This window comes from Cynocephalus volans, chromosome 5 (genome assembly GCF_027409185.1).
Source record: "Cynocephalus volans isolate mCynVol1 chromosome 5, mCynVol1.pri, whole genome shotgun sequence".
Lineage (NCBI taxonomy): Eukaryota > Metazoa > Chordata > Mammalia > Dermoptera > Cynocephalidae > Cynocephalus > Cynocephalus volans.
Genome location: NC_084464.1, coordinates 132309784 through 132331390, shown reverse-complemented (window position 1 = coordinate 132331390; position 21607 = coordinate 132309784). Strand labels below are relative to the sequence as shown.

The window sequence follows — 21607 nt, the reverse complement described above, 5'->3', positions numbered from 1 at the left end:
TTTGTTTTTGTTGTTTGATTTTAGGCAGTTCAAAGGGCACAAAATAAAAATTTTATCTCCATTTCTCTCCTTACCATTAATTCCTACCTCCCCTAACCCTAGCTTTATTATATGAATTAGGATTGACGAGCTACAGCCCAGGGGCCAAATCTAGTACTCCACATGATTTTGTAAATAAAGTTTTACTGAAACACAGCCACTCGCATTTCTTTTACATAATATCTATGACTCCTTCCCTGATACAAGAGCAGAGTTGAATGGTTATAAGAGAGACTGTATGGCCTAAAAAATTTACTGTCTGGTCCTTTATAGAACAGTTTGTTGATTCCTGAAAAATACAGCATACTATGCACACTGTTCTACCACTTGCTTCTTCATTCAGCAGTAGCCTTACATTCAAGATACAGATCTACTTCTTTCTTAATAGAGGTGGAACATTATTCCATTGTGGAATTTTTTCAATCAGTCTTTCAGGTTGTTTTCTGGTCATTGCTACCATAAAAGATGTTGTTTTTGTTCATTTGTGTAAAGTACATTTATCGGGACAGTTTTTCCAGGTGAAATTACTAAATGAAAGTTATGCACATATTTTATTTTAATAAATATTGACTAATTGCCAAATATAAAAAGTTTTATGCTATAACTGATGTAGAATTGATTCACTTCCCAAGTGAGACCTATTTCTCTTGTTCTCTTTTTGCCTAGATAATGCTGGGCAGAAAAATATAGCCAGATTATGAATGGAACAATAAACAGAATAAGAAAGGTAGTACATGGCACAATCTCTGTGCCAAAAGAAAAAGTAACTTAAAATAATACGTATTTATAGAAACAAAAGAGAAGCAAATAATGATATTAATGATTTCAAACAGACTTGAAAAATAGAAAATTTTATTTTATGATTCTCAAGCAGAAAAAAATTATTTACATTTTTTCAAAATTGTTCTATACATGAAGTTAAATAACGGTTTCAAATGTGGGTAAATATGTCTTTAGTTGCAAAATTTCAGAGACAGGCTGTAATTTTTCCTGATAAAAGTCAAGCCCAGTAAGAAGTTCTACATCACGGACCCGGGCAATGTGTGCTTTAAATCTTTCTTCAATCCAAACAGCTTCTGATTTACCTTCCTGAAAAAGCAAAACACAAGATGTTTTCACAGGGCATGATTTTTCATTAACAGAAATATTTTTTATTACTTAGAAATTTCCTTTTTTTCTATGATTTTTATTGCCTTAAATCTTAATTTGAGATAACTAAATTTTGTTGTTTATTAAAATAAAGTATGAAGTATACAGTAACAATCATAGACCACCACAAAGTCATAAAATTTAGCCATTTTTATATTTACTTCAGATATAAATTTTTTAGACAAATAAAATAATGCAGATGAAGTTAAGTTCCCATCTTTCCTCTGCTGAGAGCTACACATTATTATGAATCAGTGTGAATTCAGTCTGTTTTTTAAAACTTTTACTGAATATCAATACACAATACATAGTATTGGTTTATGAGTTTTCAAATTTATATAAATGATATTATAAGTGGTATTCTCCAATTATTTTTTCATTCAGTATTATGTTTGTAAACTACCCATAGTGAAATATCAATCTAGCTTTAGCTGTAGTTTGGGACTATCTTTCATTTAAATGTAGCACGGTTTATTTTTTTCATTGCCATAGCTATAGGATTTTTGCTATTACAAATAATACTGTAATGAATAACTTGGCATATGTCTACTGTGTTCAAGAGCATGAGTTTCTAGGACATATAAATGAAATTACTGGGCTATAGAGTGCAATGCAATTTTAACTTTATCAGGTATTAAACCTAGCCTTCCTCAAAGTGTTTACACCAGTTTACACTTCCATAGGCAGCAGAAGATAATCCCCATTTCCCCACATCTTTACCAAACCATGGGTGTAAAACAGAGATTTTTGCCTGGTTAAATACTATTGCCCTGAGTATTATCATAGTTGAATATCTTAGATACTTTTTGGCCATTTAACTTTTTTAAAAGTTTTATACTTACAAAAGTTAGTTCAATAATTTAGAACCATGGGTTTCTATTATATTCTTTATTCTTTATTAATTTTCTGATATTCATATGATATTGCTGATTTCCAGTTAAATTTTAACAAAGTAGAAATGTTCTAAAGTTTTTTTAATTAGATGAGTGTATTTTAATAACTCCCATTTGACTTCAGCACAGTGGTTTGTTTTTTAAGTATGCAGCCTTAAAACAGACAACTACCATCTGAGCCGGAGGAAGTATAAGAGGAAATTACTTTTTATTCCTAACCTCTAAAGCGTTTCTGTGTGTCAGATTTATAATGTGGATTAATTTTTAAAAAAACAAATATGTAGTGTGTTAATTTAAGCTCATTCTTGCAACGGAAATGTAATTCAAAGTCTTCCTATCTCACCTTTACTATTTCGTAGTTCAGTAACATTTAATATTTTGATCACTTTTTTCCATAAAATATTCTCCCACTTGGCTTATATGACTGTTCTACCTATTGGTTTATTTGGTATTCATCCAACTAAATCTTCAGTGAACAGCTGTCTTCCCTATTTTAAAACTGCAGTGAAAAGAAGGAAGGAAGGAGAAAAGAAAGAATCACAATACATTGAACTTTCAAAACAAAAACAGAACTGTGGTTATTAGAGGTGAGAAAAGTGTAGTGGGACGGGGGTTAATGAGAAATTAGTTAAGAGTCACAAAGACTGATTACATTTTGTAAACATGAGCATACTAGTTATCCTGATTTGATCGCCACATATTGTACACATGTATTGATATTAAAATCTATACCTCACAAATATGTGTAATCAACTATGGTTCAATAAAAAGAACTCGAAAAAATTGCAGTGAAATGACCGAAAAGTTTAGCATATAATTGTACCTACTCAGAGATGATACTAAAGCTATTTATTACCCGGTAAGTCATAGGCACCAAGCAATCTGAACAGAAGCCAGCTGTAGACTGCTCTAGCTAATATTTTATATACAGATATATATATATATATATACACACTATATATATATATCTGTATATAATACAGATATATATATATATACAATATTTCTATATCTGTAGCAGATATATATATATATATATATATATATATATCTGTTACAGAAATAGAAATATTGTATATCCCCCAAATACAACTCACTTTGTTAGTTTTTCGAGGCAATATCAGTTCAGTATTTTTTACCCCTAACCTCCTTAGGTGACTTAGAATAACTTCCTTATTCTCTTCTCCTTAGCACTTACAGTCTGGTTATTGCTGCTACCACACTAATGCATCTGCTTGGTCAAGAATGACCTGAGTGGATTTTCCTCAGGCTTTTCACTTAGCTGATTACCCCAAGCTTCCGGAAGATCCTCCTTGGTCTTTCTTTGCTCTACTAACTGCTTACTTGTTTGATGATACATTTTGTTTCCTCAGCTGACTCTGCTTCTTTCCATCCTGGACGTTTAGACATTTCCCTCAATTTGATTTAGAATCTCTTCTCCACACTTTCTCCCCCTTCGAAATTTTATTTCACTCCCATGATTTAATACCAAATCTATATCCACAGTTCTGATGTCTCTTCCAAGTTCCTTATCTGTATTTTCCAATATCTGATGAGTAATTTACAATGGTAGTCATTTGGACTCATGTTTCACATTCTCGTTTATTTGATAGGAATTTAACAATACAAAGATGGAGAAAAAAATAAAAAGGAAAAGGAGGGAAGAAAAAATGGAATAAGCAACGGAAGGAATGAATAAGGAAATATGACTCTAGTTCCCTAGACAAGTCTGAGGCGGAATTGTGAATCTACCATTTCTACAACTGCTTTCAAGCCTCAAGCCTCTTACAGAGTTCCCTGAAGCTCTTTACAGTGGCGGGGGGACCTCTGCACACTGAGTGATTAAAGAGCAGAGTCTTTAGACAACATGATGCTTAAAGCAAGCCAACCATTTCATCAGGTGCTTATAGCACAATTACCTTATCCCAGTACCAGTGGGAATATCACTTAGAACAATTTGTGTATGTAGTTTACTTTCTGGATGATTTGATTATAGGGGAATTAATTTCACTTTATGTTGACCTTAGAATGTAACTCCATCATAACATATGATTTCTTTATAATGGCCACCATTTGCTTGCTATACATTGAGAACTCATGGTTTTGTGTACATTATCTCATTTATTCCTCACAATTTCAAAGGGGAGGTAAATTTTCTATACTTATTAGGTATGACAGATGAGGAAAGTAACATATATTTACCCAAAGAGGCCAAGTCACTAACTGCACCCAAGATGTCCAACTCTAAAACCCATGCATTTAAGCTCTATTCTCTACTATTTCCAGTGTATCCTCCTAAATACTCAACTAGTCTGCCAAACAGAAGAATACCAGGAGCAAATCCAGCCTTCCCAGAACATTGTCTTACCCATTTCCTGACCAGTCACAATTAGATTTTTTCAGTCACCTTTGACTCTCTCCCATCTTCCTCTCCTCCCTCCCATATCTAATGACAGCCACATCTTACCTTCATAATCTCTTTTAATGATAGCTTGGTTTAAGTTTACTTTATACTCATCACATTATGTCTCATAATTATCTTTATAAATGTATATCTTTTTTGCCATACTGCAAATTTCTCAAAATATTGGATAAAGTCCAAATGATTAGTGATGATGTCCTATTCAATAGAGGTGATGCCCTATCAATATTGGGGAGATCACTTCCACTTCGGATGATCAAGGAAGGCTTCATACTATTTGCACTTTACTTTGAAATGCAGGTAAAATTTTCAGCAGATGGAAAAAGAAGGGAATTCTAGAGGAGAGAGGAACATGAGCAAAAATAAGAAAGTAAGGAAAACCCAAGATGTGTTCAAGTAGCTTCAAGGACTCCAGTTGGCCTGGAATATAGGCCTGTAAGGTCAACTGAGGGCAAATCATGAAGAGACTTAAATACAGGCTGGGAGTTTGTTTGTTTTTGTTTTTTATTTAGGCTAGATAATCAAAAGTTTTGAGGTGAGGAAACATGACATCATAAAAACTAAATTTTAAGAAGAGTAAGTTGGTAGTAGTGCACCTAGGTGATGGGCAGAAGGACAGGAGACAGGAAATCTACTTAATACTCATCTTCAAAAGCCCTGACAGAAGGTCATAAGGGCCTAAATAATTTCTTCTTTGCATACCCATTATAATCACTCCATAGTGGCCACCGAGAAGCTCTGTGATAAAGAACTACCTAACCCTGATTTTGTGGTAGAGTGTCACACTATACCAGCCATGAGGAATGATGGCCTACACTTGCCTCAGCTAAGTAAGGGATTCCACTCGACACCATCTCCTGACAGTTTCTTGTTTGGAAACCCTTCGTCCTCCTTTTAGGACTATGAGTGGCCCTCTGTTCAGCCTCTAACATTTGCCCTCCATTTTTAGTTACTGAAAGAGCATTCAAACACTCAAATCAAACCCTATCCACACGACCCAGCTAAAATGTCACCTACCCTACCAGGAAGTATTTCTTCTTTAAAATCCTACAGCAATTTTTCTGTCCCTCTTTGGCCATTGACCTCTCTCTTCTTATATTTTACTAGGCTTCTAAGTGCGAGCACTTCCCATAGTGCGTAGTACAGTGAAGGCAGTTATGTGGTTGGACACCCGAAAGAACACAGATGAATCCCCGTCTGGCCTAGAACCTGAGCTTTAATTTCCAGTCGCTAATAGCCTGTGAGATTTTCCATATCAACGCCCATTTCCACAAACCTGACATGCCTAAACTTAACTATCCCATCTACCTGCCAAAAAATTCTCATTCCTAACTTCCCTCTTCCTGTATTTTTCCTAATTACCTACATTTAAAATCTATGATTCATCTTTGGGTTTCCTTTTTTTTTTTTTTTCCACTTTTGCATCCTATCAGCTACCAGACCCTCTCCACTTTCCACACCCTTCGTGGAAGACTCTTCAGTCTTCACAGCCGACTCTAATTCTGCCCATCCTCCAGGGCCCAGCCCTACTCCCACCTCACTTTATGAAAACTTTATTGATCACTCCAGCCAAATGTGTTTTTAATTTGGAACACTAAATCCTTTTAACAGTGTTTGACAGTGAGGACTTTATGACATCCTTTACTTCTTACTTTACTATTGTTTTGTTTGGTTTGGGTGGCTGGGCAGTACAGGGATTGAACCCTGGACCATGATGTTATCAGCACCACACTCTGACCAACTGAGCTAACCAGCCAGTCCTCCCTTACTTTTCTATTTTTAAAATAATTCTTGTATTATTGGGTGACCCATCTATGTGCCTATATCTCATTTATATATCAAAGTTGTATATGATCTCTTTAAAGATAGGGACAATGTATGCCTTCTTTGTACATCCTGAAGATTTTCCATCATGATACTGTGCACTTAATAGGTACTCAATATATTTGTTGAATGACTTCAGTAACACCCAATTTCCGGGATAAATATTTTTTTCTATAAAGAATCCGTTCGCAAGTTGAAGTAACTATTTACATATAATTTGCCTTGATCCAAAAAGATTTTGAGGTGGTCTAAAACATGATGGTAATAAAAAAGAATGTTACTTTAACTTATTGTGTGCATGTGTGTGTGTGTAAAATTAATTTCACACCTCGTGCTTCAGATTGATGTAATTTTTATATTTACATATTCATTCAGGAAACATTAATTTAGTAATGACTTTGGGATAGAACCTTAAGAACTGTGTCCAAAATAAAAAGATTAATAAGACATCACCCCTTCCCTTATTAGTGAATGTGAATAAAATGTACATAAACTATACTAGGAATGCATATATAAACACATATTCGGGTATGAAGGTACAAGTTTAAATTGATATTAATTACATGGATATCAATAGTCTAACAAAAGGCTCAAAAATGAAGTCATTTTTTCACAGCTCTACCTATGAAACACCTAAAAAAATCTTTTAATTGAAGCCACTTTTATGAAAGCCCAAATGAGCTTTGACTACTCATTTTCCCAGGTCCTGGGACTCTCCCAAAGCGTACTCACAGGGCAGCTCTCCACGTTGGTGGGTCGATGAGGGATGATAAAGGGTAGGACATCCAACCACCCAGGGCAGTTGTCGGGTGTGTGGCTCTGATTTTTACAACTCGTCAGCACCACAAAGTAGTGAGTTGGGATGGGAACACTGGTGTCAGCTACATATCTAAAAATATAATTAAAAAGATTTTATGTTGTTATACTTCTGCTTCTAAAGATTATAAATGTCTCTATATACTTTTTAAGAAATGACAATGTAAAATTATAGTAAAAGAAACTAATGAATAGAAAGTATAAAGTATTATGTACTTTTTATTTCAAGCAGCTGGAACAGAGATTTATAGTAGAAGCCCAAGCTTGGTCATTCTCACATTACAGGAAAATATTAGAATACAAAGAAAAGTGGAGCACGGAGCTCGCCTCCTGTGATTCTTAGCTTTGTTGACATTATACTCACAGAGGTGTTTTCTTACATGGCAGGGGCTAGACCTGAAGGAGCCCCGATTCCAGCTCCAGCTGTGCACTTCCACTGGATGTTTGGACTTGCACTAATCCTCTAACATTCTATGACTTACGAAGTCTCCACAACTTTAACAAGGAAGTCATCCAGGGCTATCAGCTTCCCAGTACAGACATGGGGATACATCCATATAACTGACATGACAGTGCTTTGGGTTCAGATAACAAATGTGAAAGTGCTTTTAAAAGTTTTAAGTGCAAAATAAAGGTAAGATATTAGTATGAGTCCACTAAAAGGAATGTGAGCTAATGTAAGTCACAATATGTTGCTGTGATTTAGTACATGGACTGAGAGCCAGACTATCTGGGCTCATATTCTGGCTTTACCACTTATTAGCTGTGGAATTCAGACGACTTACTTAACTTCTCTGTGCCTCAGTGTTCCTATCTTTAACTGGGAGCTAATGGATCTAACATAGGGTTGTTTTGTGGATTAAATGAAGCATATGTAAGTGCTTAGCACCTAGCATGAAGTAAAGTGCTGTCAAAGTGTTTGTGGGAATCATCAAATGGTAAGAGGTAGAATCCATAAACACTGAAATGAAGACAAGGTGAACAAAATAGAAAAAGGCCACACATTTAGTAATCACAAATGGTACTTTATCAAAAGGTGTAAGCAGAGATCATTGCTTTACATAATTTAGGCTTACAAGGTACAATTGTTTAGTTTGGTCCTTCCTATATTTTGATAATAAAGAGAAATGATGATGAATGACTTCTGCCTAAAATTCCCTCTTACTGTGTGCTGCATTCAAAACTAATCTTTATTATGACCAGGCTTAGTGCTAAGATGTACAGATTAGTAGAGCACGTTTTCTTTTTTTTAAAATCTTGCTGAAATTCTTTTTTTACAAAAAAATTTACTTATTGAAACATAATTGTTTGTACATATCTGTGAGGTACAGCATTGAATGTCTACACCTGTGTACAATATGTGATGCTCAAATCAGGATAACTAGTATATTCAACATTATACAATGTAACAATATTATGTGGCTCTTTACCGATTTCTCACTAACCTTCATCTACCTCCCCCTTTCCCACCTCTGGTGGCCTCAATTCTGTTCTCTCCTTCTGAAAGTTCAACCAATTATTCTTTCTTTCTTTTTTAATTTGTTTATTTTTTTAGCTCCCCCTTATGAGTGAGGAGATGTGGTGTTTCTCTTTCTGTGCCTGGCTTATTTCACTTATAATTTTCTCTAAGTTCATCCATCTACGAATAGCAGAATTTCAGTCCTTTTATGGCAGAGTAGTATTCCATTACGTAAATATACCACATTTTCTTTACACAGTTGTCCATTGATGGACATTTAGTTTGGTTCCAACTCTTGGCTATTGTAAATAGAGCTGTGATGAACACGGGGGTGCAGGTATCCCTTTGACGTGATGATTTCCTTTCTTTTGTGTATATACCCATCAGTGGGATTGCTGGATCATATGGCAGTTCTATCTGCAGTTGTTTGAGAAACTTCCATACTGTTTTCCATAATGGCTGCACTAATTTACAGTCCCACCAACAATGTAGGAGGATTCCCATTCTCCAAATCCTCACCAGTACTTGTTATTCTCTTTTTGATAATGGCAAGTCTAACTGGGCTGAGATGATATCTCAGTGTGGTTTTGATTTGCACTTCCCTGATGTTAGTTATACTGAGCATGTTTTCAAGTACCTGTTGGCCATTTGAGAAATGCCTATTTAGCTCCTTTGCCTATTTTTTAATTGGGTTATTTGTTTTTTGACTGTTAAGTGTTTGAGCTCCTTTTATATTCTAGATATTAATCCCTTCTCATATACATAGTTTGCAGATTTTTTCTCCTATTCTGTAGGCTGCCTTTTTGCTCTGTTAATTCTTTCTTTTGCTATACGGAAGCTTTTTAGTATGATATAATCTCATTTGTTTATTTTTTCTTTTGTTGTCTGTGCTTTTGAGGTCTTATTCATAAAGCCTTTGCTGAGTCCTACTTCCTAAGTGTTTTCTCTGTTTTCTTTTAGGAATTTTATAGTTTCAGGTCTTATATTTGTCTTTAATCCATTTTGAGTTGCTTTTGGTATGTGGTGAGAGGTACAGGTCTAGTTTCATTCTTCTACATATGGAGGTCCAGTTTTCCCAGCACCATTTATTGAACAGGCAGTCTTTTCCTCGATGTATGTTCTTGTTGCCTTTGTCAAAGATCAGTTGGCTGTAAGTAGCTGGGTTGATTTCTGGGTTCTCTGTTCTGTTCCATTGGTCTGAGTATCTGTTTTTATGCCAGTATATGCTGTTTTGGTTACTATAGCCTTGTAGTATAATTTTAAGTCAGGTAGTGTTATGCCTCCAGCTTTATTTCTTTTGCTTAGGATTGCTTTGGCTATTTGGGGTCTTTAGTTGTTCCATATGAATGTTAAAATTGTTTTTTCTATTTCTGTGAAGAATGTCATTGATATTTTCACGGGGATTGCGCTGAATCTGTAGATCAGTTTGGGTAGTATGGACATTTTCACAATACTAATTCTTCCAATCCAATAGCATGGAATGTCTTTCCATTTTTTTGTGTCCTCTTTAATTTCTTTCAGCAATGATTTGTAGTTCTCATTGTAGAGATCTTTTGCCTCCTTGCTTAAATTACTTCCTAGGTGCTCTTTTGTTTTGTTTTGTGACTATTGTAAATGGGCTTGCTTTCTTGATTTCTTTTTCTGCTAGTTCATTACTGGAGCATAAAAATGCTACTGATTTTTGCATGTTGATTTTGTATGCTGCAACTTTACTGAAATTATCAGCTCTAAGAGCTTTTTTGTAGTCTTTGGTTTTTCTATATATAGGATCATGTCATCTGCAAACAGGGGCAGTCTGACTTCACCTTTTCTTTTTTTATTTGTGGGGTGGGGGTGGGGCGTGTGCTCTAACCAACTGAACTAACCAGCCAGCTGACTTAATCTTTTCTAATCCGGATGCTCTTTATTTCTTTCTCTTGCCTGATTGCTCTGGTAGTACTTCCAATACTATGTTAAATAGGAATGGTGAGAGTGGTTGTTCCTGTTCTTGTTCCCATTCAGGATGATATTGGCAGTAGGTTTATCGTATACGGTTTTTATTGTGTTGAGATATTTTTCTTCTATACTTAACTTGCTGAGAGTCTTTATCATGAAGGGATGTTGAATTTTTTCAAATGCTTTTTCCGCATCTATTGAGATAATCTATGATTTTTGTCCTTGATTTTGTTGATGTGGTGTATCGCATTTATTGACTTGCTTATGTTGGACAATCCTTGCATCCCTAGGATGACTCCCACTTGATCGTGGTGTATAATTTTTCTGATATGGTGCTTTATTCTGTTTGCTAATATTTTGTTAAGGATTTTTGCATCTACCTTCATCAGAGATATTGGTCTGTTGTTTTCTTTTTTGGTTGTATCTCTCTCTGGTTTTGGTATCAAGGTGATGCTGGACTCATAGAATGAGTTTGGGAGAGTGGCCTCTGTTTCAATTTTTTGGAATAGTTTGAAGAGAATTGGTATTAATAACTCTTTAAAGTTTTTAGAATTCAGCAGTGAAGACATCCAGTCCTGGGCTTTTCTTTTTTAGGATACTGCTGATCACCACTTCAGTCTCATTGCTTGTTATTGGTCTGTTCATGATTCTTTCTCTTCCTTATTTGCATTTTTGTTCTAGCAGTGGGTTTTGTTCTTTCTTGTGCATTCATGGTAGTAGAACTAGTTTTCTGTATGAGATCTACCTATACTCTCTTCTGAGAGATGCTTTTATGAATCATTCACTATTGTGAAATTTTCCTTAGTTTTCCTTTGATTTTTTTCTGTTTATTGTAGGACGGGTTCTATACTGACTGATAGTACACTGATTCTTCCCTGTCTCCTTAACCTTTATAAAATTTCATTTCATCTTTGACCATTCATTTAGAAAACAAAATTTTTGGTAAACTTTTCCTGGGAATTTTTTCTTAGCCCATTAGTTTAGAATTTTGACATATTTACTTTTTGCTAATAGTCAACAATAACATCGGTATATGAATATATTATGTAATATTAAAATACTGAACTTTTATTTCAAATATTGGGATTTTTCCCTCTTGATACCCTATCGCTAAATTGAAAAGTCAAATTACTTACTCTGTAATTTCATCTGGAGCATCAAAATGACCATCATAATTATAATCAAATACTGGTCCACTAACCACATTTACTCCATTTCTTTCCATGGCGTGTCTTATAAGAAGATCACTGTGAAAGTAGTCCCACATTTCTAAAAATAAAAGATAAGATGTTAAAAATATCTACCTCTATTAAACATTGGAATATTTTCAATTATAGACAGGTACATTTAAATATCATCAAATTCTATTTCAATAGTTGACAGTGGCGATTGGGTAATTCTACAAAACAGTCCATGCAACAAAAATAAACAACCATATTGATGATAGCTTTTTGTTGCCGTAGGTGTAGTCTTGAGATTACAGTTAAATATGTCTCCAAATTCCTCTCTAGGACAGTGAGGACAATTCCTCTGAGTTGCTTTTAGGACAGTGAATGTTAAAAATGACCAGAACACCCATGCTGCCTTATTAATTATTACTCTGGGAACACATTTACCTTTCATTTACTTATGGTGAGTGTTAGTAAAATTCAGTTTTGTAAATAGCTTTTTACAGTTAAATTAAGGGTTCAAAACAAATTATCAGAATTCTGGCAACAAGTCACTCAAAGTTGAAGTAAGTTGAAAAGAAACAATGTCAGGGATCTTTCCTGGACCTATATTTAAACATTAGAACAAAATGACTCTTAATGTCAGGAACGAATTGTAATAAAAGATGTGTTTAATTTGGAAGTTCAGGAAGTCACTTAGGTGTTTTAAAATTAATAATCTAAATTCATACTTACCTTTGAATTCTGCATACATAGGGACTAAGTTACTTGTAATTAAAGCATCATATCGACTATCAGAAGTTCTATTGTTTGCTGCAAAACAAATGGATCTTATTAAATCTAGCTATAAGAGAAAGTATGACATACTACATAATCAGCCTATTACTATTACATATTGATGTAAATTCATTAACAGTCAAAACACAGAAGTATTGAGTACCTTCTAGTAGTATTCATCAATAATGCAAGCAGTTTTATGCATTTGATACCTGTAGTGGATTGAATTGTGATACCGAAGAAAGTAAGTCCAAGTACTAATCTGTCCTCCCCAACTTGTGAATGTAAACTTCTTTGGAAATAGAGTCTTTGCAGATGTACTTAAGGGTCTCTAGATGAGATTATCATGGATTTAGGGTGGATGCTAAATCCAGTGACTGGCATCCTTATAAGGAGAGAAAGAGTTGAGAAAAGGAGAGACACAGGGAAGAAGGCCGTGTGAATACAGTGTCAGAGATCAGAGTAATACAACTACAAGCCAAGCAATGCCTGGAGCTACCAAAACCTGTAAGAGGCAAGGAAGGATTCTCTCCTAGAGCCTTCAAAGGCAGCATGGCCCTGCCAGCACTTTGATTTTGGAATTCTGGCCTCCAGAACTGTGAGAGAATATCCTTCTGTTGTTTTAAGTCAACAGTTAGTAGTAATTTGTTTCAGCAGCCCTTGGAAACAAATACAATGCCAGACATTGATGCAGTTATTGAATGTGCACAAAATAATAATACTATCATAAATAACTCTCTTCCAAAATAAAATATTCTTAAGAAAGTGAATTTTTACTCAGTGAAGACTACTGATGGGAACACTACAAATGATGGACTCTGAGGACTCGTGGGCATGCTGTCTAGTGCGGTGAGTGAGTGACTGTGCTCTAGAAGAAGCCTGCTCTGGACCCCAGCTCCCCTGCTCCTCAGCTGCACCACTTGGGCCAGGTGCTGAGTCCATCCATTTCCTCATTGGTCTCATGCCATTGATCTCATAGAATTGTTGTGAGGATTAAAAGCTGCAGACCTATAGATGTTTTTTATACTACCTTTCTTTCATTCTATTTTATTTGGTAATGACATGTAACATGACATCTACCCTCTTAACAAACCTTTAAGTGTAGAATACAGTATGAGGGGTCATCAAAAAGTTCATGGAAAGATTCATATTATCTTTTAATTCTATTTTTCCATGAACATTTTGAAGTACCCTCGTATTGTTCACTCTAGGTACCATATTATACAGAAGATCTCTAGAGCCACTTCATCTTACTTGACTGAAACTTTATGCCCATTGATTAGTAACTTCCCATTCCCCCCTTCTCCCAGCCCCTGGCAACTCCATTTCACTCTTCAGTCCTGTGAATTTGACTATTTTAGACTCTGCAATATTCAACAACATGGATGAACCTTGAGGATATTACGCTAGGTGAAATAAGCCAGTCACAGGAAGACAAATACTGCATGATTGCACTTATGTGAGGCATCTGTTATAACACTTTCATATTTAGAGTACACTTGAGTATCTTAACTAATACTTAAATGAGAGGCCAATGGGTAGGCAGCAAGAGGCAAGAAGAAATAAACTAGCTTTTTTGTCTTAAGATTTCACATGCTGTTCATGGTACTCAGACCCCCACTAAGTCTTTTTTACTTTTTAAATAAGCCCTGAAAATTGGAAAGGCAATCAGCATAACATTACCTCTGTTTCAGAGAAAAATTAAGAATTCACCTATAATAGAATTTCCATTTCTAAAAAAAGTTTCATTTTATCCTCAATATTTTGGGGGACAAGTTATTTAGTTTTTAATTTTATTTCCTTGTCAAGGCAAACGTTTATATATCAGCCAATATCATATGGTTTAACGGAAACAATTTCATATGCCAATTTAAAAATCTTTATTAAAAAATGTTGCAAATTTTAAGGTTTATCCTAGAGTTTACATAAATTTGGTTGCCCAATTATATCTAGACACTTAAATGAAATACGACAGTTTATTTACCCCAATTCTGTTAGGAGTTTTTAAATTGATATGCTACTTGCTTTCATTAAACCTTTTTTCCCACCATAAATCTCAGAATCTCTAAATTATAAATCTCTAAATTGACTATCTTTCGCCATGGCTTCAAGAAAAATGAGCCAAATATCAGGAATAACCTCATTCCCAGAAGCTAAACTTGTCAAAAATCTTATGAAATTGACATTTCCTCCTGAACAGGAAAGATAATTAAGTTTTAGAAAAATCATTCTGGCTTCTGCATGTTCCCAAGAGAGATCCTTTCTTTAAAAAAACTTAGTTCATTTGGCTGCTTAATCCATAGTTTAAAAGTGTTGGATGTACAGTGTGAATGATAGGCCAGAATCCCAGCCTGATTCCTTTTCACAGGCACAGCTGTGTTCTCCATGCAAACCTGAGTTTGGGCAGTAGCCAGAAATAAAGATGTTGTTTTTTAGAAGCTTGGGTCCCTCTCCAAAGAATCTTCAGTTTTAAAATTAAACTTAAACCTGCCGAACTCTCTAAACATCTGGGCCAGATTAGACCTGGTGTGTGGTTCCCACTGCAAAATTTATTAGTCTTTATTATAGCTGCTGCACGGCTTCTGACCAGCCCACAACTGCTGGATGCCTCTTAGGCAACTAGTCTAGCCCAAGCAGGTAGTTTTGGTGGGGAGTATGTGTTTAAGGCACATGCCCACATCCAGCTGATGAGGGCTTTCTAAGCTACTGCTCTAAAAAAGAGCTCTACTAACCGGGAGGGTAGAGGAAGCCGTGGGTGATATTCTTGTCTGCTAAATAGAAGGAACACTTTTGGCTCTCAGAAGGAGCAACCCTGACATCAGCCCGCAGACAGTCTGGGACAGTGGGAGGAAGAGGCGTTGTGTCTCCCTGTTGGAAGAAAGAAAAGAAAAGAAAAATTACGCCCACAGTTGTGGCTCACCCATTGCCCTATATGGTTTGTAACTTCCCTGGTGTGTTTTTCATTTAACCTTTTTTTATTTTCTTAGTGAATCAGGTCTACGCAAGCAATGGAAATGGATGTCTTTAGCAATGTTTTCTTCTGTGGTTCCCTTCTGGTTAGGGACATCAGGAAGGCAAATTAAATACAACTTGGAAAGAAATATTTGCAGAGTAAAACCTGAATTGAGAGCAAACGAATAATGGGAGCTATTGCTAAAAACCAAAATCTTTTTCTGGATCTAACTTTTATGTTGTGATATATATTGTGCTTTCAAATAAAAGCTGAAAATACAATGTCAACAATTTATTTTTAAAATGCAGATATGAACTAAGTATATTATTCTTCAGCTGGACAAGAACTTGTAACCAACCTAAGATCAAATCAAAGAAGCTGTAATTGTCCAAACATACTTATTTTGGGATTTAAATAAATTTGCAGCTATGTTTTATGCATCATTAAATATAGGAATATATATATATCTATATTTGTTTGTTTGTTTTGTTTTGGCAGCTGTCCAGGTACAAGTGTCGAACCCTGGACCTTGGTATTATCAGCACTATGCTCTAACCAACTGAAATAACTGGCCAACCCTAGGAATATATTTTTTATAATTTTCTTTGCGTCCCTATTTAAAGACTAGTACAATAATTTATTCACCAAGGGCATCCTATAAATGTGCTGACTAACCCAAGTATTTAAGGTAATACTGTATTACGTGATCATTATATTTTGATTAGCATATAATCACGGGTAGTGAACATTTTGCTATTTATTTAATTTTTTCAGAGATTTTCATTTATATACACTCTACTGCTTACAATGCATATCGTTCTTAACAAAACTTGAAATAGTTTACATTAAAAAAAAAAGTTAGCTTACATTAGGATGTCCTTCCTTTATTCACTGCATTGTGCTGAAAGTGAAAATTAGCAATGGTGTCTAAAACGTATGAGTGCAATTCACAAAGAAAAAGGCAATGTACACTGTATGCTGTATTCATGGGCGGGAGAGTGTCATACTGAAATGTAGAATAGGTGGGAGTGACAATGAGGAAAGTTCAGGAAAAGCCAAGCAGAGACTGGACCCCCTACCATACTGCAATGCTCCAGTTGGAAAACATTATACAGAAGTTGAGTAAACGTTTCTAACTTGATTGGACACATATACTTATTCTGCTCCCTTCTGAAATTCTATTAAAAATACAGTAATAATAAAGACACATATGAGGTGATAAGAAATGTTCAGAAGCTAGAAAGCAGATAAACAAATAGTAACCTGATCTAGTAGACCAGTAAACACTGACCACTAAGAGCCAAAGGTTGGAGAAAGCATAAAGAAGCAGATTCCTACTGCAGAACCCCTTAAGGGTAGAACTTGTAGTTTCCTAAAGACAGGGAGTGTGCATAAGTCTAGAAAAGAGGACAGGCTGAAAGTCCTTAAAAGAGGCCGAACAGAACGTTTACCATCTGGAGCATTTGAACCAGAGGGATGACCAGACTAAAGGACACAAGGCACAGTGAAGAGCAGGTGTACCATACTGAAAGAAATGGGATTAAATAAAACTCTACATAATGAATGACAAGACTTCCCCCAGTCTCGCTGTCCCATGGAGCCAGCAAATCATGTATACTGGGTCACATTAGAAGTGTCCTCTCTTTGGAAAACAAACCAGTTTGAAAAGAAAATTAGATACAGTTGGGAGTCCCCAGCAAAATGGCTGGTTCTCTTCCTGATCAACCTATAGTGAAGCCTATCAGCTGGAAATCTCCAGCCATGTAGTTTTAGTGTCTTGCTCTCAAAATATGAGCTGACAGCTGAGAACCACTAACACTCGTGGTGGGAGGCTGGGGGTGGGGGGCAGAGGAGAAAAAGAGACAACGCAGAAAGCAGGAGGAAACTCTCTTCTCAGAGAGATGACAGTACATACAGCATCCATAAAGAAAGACCAGAAAGCAATTTTTTTAAAAGATAACAGAAAGAGCTCCTGGGATTTAAAAATATGATTGCAGAAATAAAATACTCAATGAGATCTAGAAGATGAAGTTGCAGATATATCACAAAAAGTGGAATTAAGGACAAAAAGATGGGGGAAAGTAGGAAAAATAGAAACACATTGGAGGATCAGTCCGGAAAGTTTAATGTCCTATTAATTCTGAAGAAAAATTATTTCTAGAACTATAAAGCCAGCTAAACCACCAATTAAGTGTACAGACCAAATAAACCAAATAAAAACATTTTGAAATATAGAAAGTATCAAAAATGTATCTTCCCTTCTTTCTTCCTTAGGAGATTCCTGAGTGACACAGTCCACCAAAACAAGAAGAAAATCAAGAAATCTGAAGATATTTGTGTTAAACGCACTGGATTCGCTCTTACTACTTATTTTAGTCTCCTACAGGTGGCAGAGTCTGGAAAGCTAAAAACACTTGTTTACATTCTTTCAAAAACATATCACAGCATACAGTTCTGAATGACCAGGTTTCTGCACTTGGTATATAGGAGCACATACGTATGCTGTAAAATGTGAGAACAGGAATATTGACAAGTTGACAGCATCAGCCCCACAGACATCTGGCATATTGTGAGTGTAATTTCCTTACACGCGTCATTATCATTTACTCTGACCTTTCACATTAGTGAGTTTTACTTGACAATAAATAAATGTAGCCACAGATGCATTTTCCATAATGTAAGGAAATTAAAGTGCTTGTATTCAACCATTAAAATTATGAAAATGTTAAGAAAGTTTATTGTAATCTTTAATGCAACCGTGACTGTAAAGGTTGTTGTGCTCAAACAATTTAGTTCAGCAAAATGCTTACTATTTTCTCATAGTGGCATAGACATTGGGTTGGAGGAAATGAACTAGGATAGCTTCAACCAGGAAGCACTAAAAAAAAGTGACATGTTTTCTGCTAACTGAAAATCTTGAGATTTATTTCTTAACGTACCAAACTTGGACTCCCACATAGAAGGGCACCTTCTATGGAAAGACAAGATGTGGCGTCCTTTATAAAGGCAAGATTATGCAATAGGCAGCCCTCGAGAAGGATGGAGGGCATGAATGGTCCTGTCATTTCTGAGCCCTGGTCCCATGAGAGAAGGTGAGCGTGAACCACCACCACCACCCCCGCACGTGTAAACAACTTCAATCCTGCCACCTTTTCAGGTTCCCTGGAATTTTTCAAGCCAGAGGATAGAAAGTCAGGAAAACAAGAGATAGAACTCAGACACTCAGATAAAAATCTGAACTCCCTACCTCTTAAAGTCCTTCAAGAGAAGTAAATGATGAACACAGATAAGAAAGTGAGATGCTTTTACCTTTAGTCTGGCATTGGGACAAAATAGAACTTAAACAGAAGAAAAATTATTTTTATTTATTTTTATTTAAGATGCTCCTTCCTTGTAGGCTGAATGTAAAAGCTAAAACTTATTTATTTGAAGATTGGATTGACTTATGGTAAGGACAATAACTACATATGTTTTAAATGATTTGTCTGGTTGCGTGATTTTTTTTTTCTACAGGGAAAACAATTTCTCAAAGTTCAAAGAACAGTTTGCTACATACAATAATGTCCCTAGTTTCTGAAGACTCACAAAACATGATTAGATCAAATTTATAATATCAGAGATAAGCTTAAGAACCAAAAAGCCTTTTTAAAAATTCAATAATATGGGAAATTATACATATATTTTATATATATATATATTTTATGTATATACATGAAGAGAGAGAGAGGTATTTTTCAAAGTATGCTAGATTTTTCTCCTCTGAAAAAGTGCTTTGATTTCATATGAAATTTCTGAAGTATCTATTCTAAACAATAATCATAATTCTTGCTTATTTTCAACTTTTCACCTAGCAGCAGAAAAACCAGTTCACATCTTCCCACTGAGCAGGCCCAGAAGCCTGAACAACCTTAATGGTTTTAAAGCAGCAGTTGTTGTGGGACCATGATTTCAAATCACAACTACTTCCCCAAAACTCTTCTGAGATAACAACAACAAAAATTAGAAAACCCACCAAAACCGCAGAAAAACAAAACCTCCAAAAACTTGAAGGCACTGGCCAATTGGGTCCATGTTCCAAAAAGTGCTTATTTAAAGTCTGATTTTTCAAACACAGAGCTGATTTACAACATTTTTATGCGAATCTCAAAACATCCTTGTATGCAATTTTCTTGAACCACAACACACTAACAGAGTAATTTCTGAATTAGAAAGCAGAAAATTGCTAGAATTCCATCCTGTTACATGGAGGGAGAAATACACAAGTAGTTCTGTGGGATCAGTGAAAGGACAGGAACTTTTGGTAACAAAGAAGTAGTTTTAAAACAATAACAAAGAAGAATTGTACTAAACTCCTAGTCTGAGCCCATTTAAAATCTCTCCGCCTTTGGTTTCCGACAAAGCTCATATAAATTCAGGAATGCAACACAGCAGGGGAAAGTAATAAAAATATAAACATTCCCTTTAACTCCACATACCTGGACTTTTCAAAATAGAGAATTGAATGGTAAGACAGACCTTGAATATGCTGCCCCTTTCAAAAACAGAAACAAAGAAACTCATTTTAAGGAATGTAGTTTGAGGGTCCTTCAAAAAGTCCACGGAAATACTCATGTTATCTTTCCATTCTATTGTTCCATGAACTTTTTGAAGTATGCTTGTATGTTAAAGAAAATCACCAACAACTGAACATTGTGCAAACTAAGTAAGCAGTAATGTTGCCACCAACCATACATATGCATTCAGGTAACTGTAGAACCTTTGCCCATTCTGGGAAACAAATTAAACAGTTGTCAGCAGCAGATCTGGCTTTCAGAATGTACAAAGCTTTAATTAGTAGTGGGAAAATATGCTTATTTTTTTCAAAAATCTTGAAACAGAACAAGAAGAATAGATAAGCCAGATACAACCAATTACTTCCTTTCCATAAACAGTAATAGCTAAATACTGTCATCAGTCTCTGGATCTAAAATACTAAGATTTTTTTCTACAAAAATAGCTTCCTGATGATTTATTTACCCTTCTGGTTGGCAGTATGGCTTTGTCTTTAAAAGTCATTTAAAATAATGTTTGGGATTAATTCATCTGATGCATTCCATTCAATAAGCATTTACTGGTCAGCTCTATCCTGCTGGAGATATATTAAATATAACCATCCACTGCCCTGAAGGAATTTTTGGGCTGATTTTTGGCAGATGTTAAGTTTACTTTAATTTACATCTCTCTGATTGCAAATGAGGTTCAATCGCCTGGCTTGTATTCTTTGTTCATTTATTAACTAAGATGCTTGTCATTCTCTTGTTTATTGGCATAAATTTATCAGCTATTCCAGATACTAATTATTAATCTGGATACTCATCACTTGTTTCTTATATGTAATGCAAATATATCATCCCACCCATAACATTGTCTTTGTCACATATTAATGTTAATGCAGTCAAATTAATCAGTTTTCTGTTTTGTTCTGGGTTTTTTTTTTTTTGCTATTCTTGTATCCTAAGAAATCTTTCCCCATCCCAAGGTCATAAAGACATACACAAAGGGAAATATGGATTGTTTGTTCATATTTAGGTCTATAAATCCACCAGCAATTTAATTTTGTGTATGGTGTGAGGTTGGGATCTAACACTTTCTTCCTGATGGGAAGCCACATGTCTTGGTACCATTTAGCAAAGGGAGTATGCCAGACTGTGAAGAAGGAAGAGGATTTAAACAAGTGAATTCTCAACCTCAGTTTGGAGAGATCTGTGACATACATCTCTACATGTAAGTCTAGCCTGACTTAGGGTGTTAGATCCTTCAGGGAAGGAGTACATCTTAACATTGTGTTCCTTGTGCATACCACAGCACATAGCAGAGAGTAAAGTACTTGTTAAATAATCAAATAAATACAAAGCCCTTTATAAAATCTTATCACCACCTTCTAGGTGCACCCACCACATTCTTGGGAAATACCAAATGAGCAATGTGCCTGTAGGTCCTATTGCTTCTGTTCAAAATGTTCTTTTCTACCTGCCTTACCAATTGGACAATTGGCCTGTAAATGCTTTATATTTTTTCTATGAAAAAATATAATGCATTTCTTTTTTGTGCCCACATAGCACCTATAAAAATATTTATGTAATACCAGGGACACTGTCATATATGCTACAGGCCAGTAATCTCCCTTTGGGT

At 35.4% G+C, this 21607-nt stretch overlaps 1 protein-coding gene across 2 annotated transcripts in view; it reads right to left on the bottom strand.

The window, feature by feature from the left end:
• Positions 1–950: 950 nt before the first annotated feature.
• Positions 951–21607, bottom strand: part of ENPP3 (ectonucleotide pyrophosphatase/phosphodiesterase 3) — a 79219-nt gene continuing 58562 nt past the window's right edge. For both annotated transcript variants that reach the window (XM_063096683.1, XM_063096684.1), the window contains 5 exons: positions 15216–15351; positions 12442–12519; positions 11674–11806; positions 7060–7216; positions 951–1128 (listed from right to left, as the gene is read on the bottom strand). In XM_063096683.1, the coding sequence (XP_062952753.1) occupies positions 958–1128; positions 7060–7216; positions 11674–11806; positions 12442–12519; positions 15216–15351 (675 nt within the window). In that variant the 3' untranslated portion in view covers positions 951–957. The remainder of the gene's footprint in view (positions 1129–7059; positions 7217–11673; positions 11807–12441; positions 12520–15215; positions 15352–21607) is intronic.